General features: G+C 56.9%; 1 protein-coding gene across 1 annotated transcript in view; it reads right to left on the reverse strand.

Moving 5' to 3' along the window:
- The window catches only part of LOC125481838 (metalloproteinase inhibitor 4-like), a 2,302-nt gene extending 1,416 nt beyond the window's left edge, over positions 1–886 (reverse strand). The window contains exons 1-2 of the mRNA XM_048593766.1: positions 741–886; positions 472–596 (exon numbers count right to left, since the gene is read on the reverse strand). Of these exons, the coding sequence (XP_048449723.1) occupies positions 472–596; positions 741–858 (243 nt within the window). The 5' untranslated portion in view covers positions 859–886. The remainder of the gene's footprint in view (positions 1–471; positions 597–740) is intronic.
- Positions 887–1,316: the final 430 nt, after the last annotated feature.

The raw sequence follows: 1,316 nt of genomic DNA on the forward strand, positions 1-1,316 counted from the left end.
AGTGTAGAGGGAGCTTTACTCCGTATCTAACCCTGTGTCCCTGGGAGTGTTTGATGGGGGACAGTGTAGAGGAAGCTTTACTCTGTATCTAACCCCATGCTGTCCCTGTCCCTGGGAGTGTTTGATGGGGGGGCATGGGGACAGTGTAGAGGGAGCTTTACTCTGTATCTAACCCCCATGCTGACCCTATCCTGGGAGTGTTTAAATGGGGGACAGTGTAGAGGGAGCTTTACTCTGTACCTAACCCCATGCTGTCCCTGTCCCTGGGAGCGTTTGATGGGGGACAGTGTAGAGGGAGCTTTACTCTGTATCTAACCCCGTGCTGTCCCTATCCCTGGGAGTGTTTGATGGGGGGAACAGTGTAGAGGGAGCTTTACTCTGTATCTAACCCTGTGCTGTCTTGGCAGTGTTTGATGGGGAGTTGGGGGGGGGCGGTGGGGGCCAGCGTAGAGGGAGCTTTACTCTACATACTGTGCACTGGCACCCAGCCTCGTAACTCCCATCCAGGTTTGCCTGCTGTGCCGGAGTCAGCTCCTTCCAGGCTCTGTTCAGGCTGCAGATGTTGATGTAGATTTTCCCATCGGAGAGCACGTTGCCTGGGGTTGCCGGGGCGGGGAAGAAAAGAGACAAGAGACCATCAGTGCACAGGAAGATCCCGTTGGCGCTGTCTCCGCAGAGACGGGAGTGGGGAGGTGGGGGGGGGGCGTGCGGTGGTGAGAGAGAGCTCCGATGCCACTTACCCGACAGAACGTAGGCTTTGTCCATCTGGTCTGGGCCTAACATCACGCCGCACACGAAATCTCCCATCGGGGTATAGACCTCGTGGACCCTCTCCACCTTCTCGAATCCCTTGTACATCTGCAAGATCAGAGGTTTTTTTTGGGGGGTGGGGGGTTAGCGTTAGTAAACCGTGGAATCAGACGCCTTCCCACCAATGCCAACAACAACCCCACCCCCACTCCCCATGTGCTTGGCAGGGTGCCCCCTTTGAAAGCAGGCCAGGGGCCTCCGCCATACACAGGACGCCAGTCAGCAACCCCTTACCCTCCGCGAGCCTGTTACACAGGGACCGGAGGCCATTCAGCCGCACCTCCCCCCCACTTCCCCGCAACCGAAGAGAGACTGGATCATTTAGGGACTACGTTCACTGGAGTTTTTTTTATAACAATGAGAAAGGGTCTCCTATACACAAATTCTAACCCGACTAGGTGGGGAGGGTGGGGTTGGCGGGGGGGCCGGGTGGTAACACACGAAAAATGCCCCCGATGGCTGGGGATGGGTTCCCCAACCGGAGGGTCACCAAAGGAGATGGGGTA

This window comes from Rhincodon typus, unplaced genomic scaffold (genome assembly GCF_021869965.1).
Source record: "Rhincodon typus isolate 14 unplaced genomic scaffold, sRhiTyp1.1 hic_rhity00003804, whole genome shotgun sequence".
NCBI lineage: Eukaryota > Metazoa > Chordata > Chondrichthyes > Orectolobiformes > Rhincodontidae > Rhincodon > Rhincodon typus.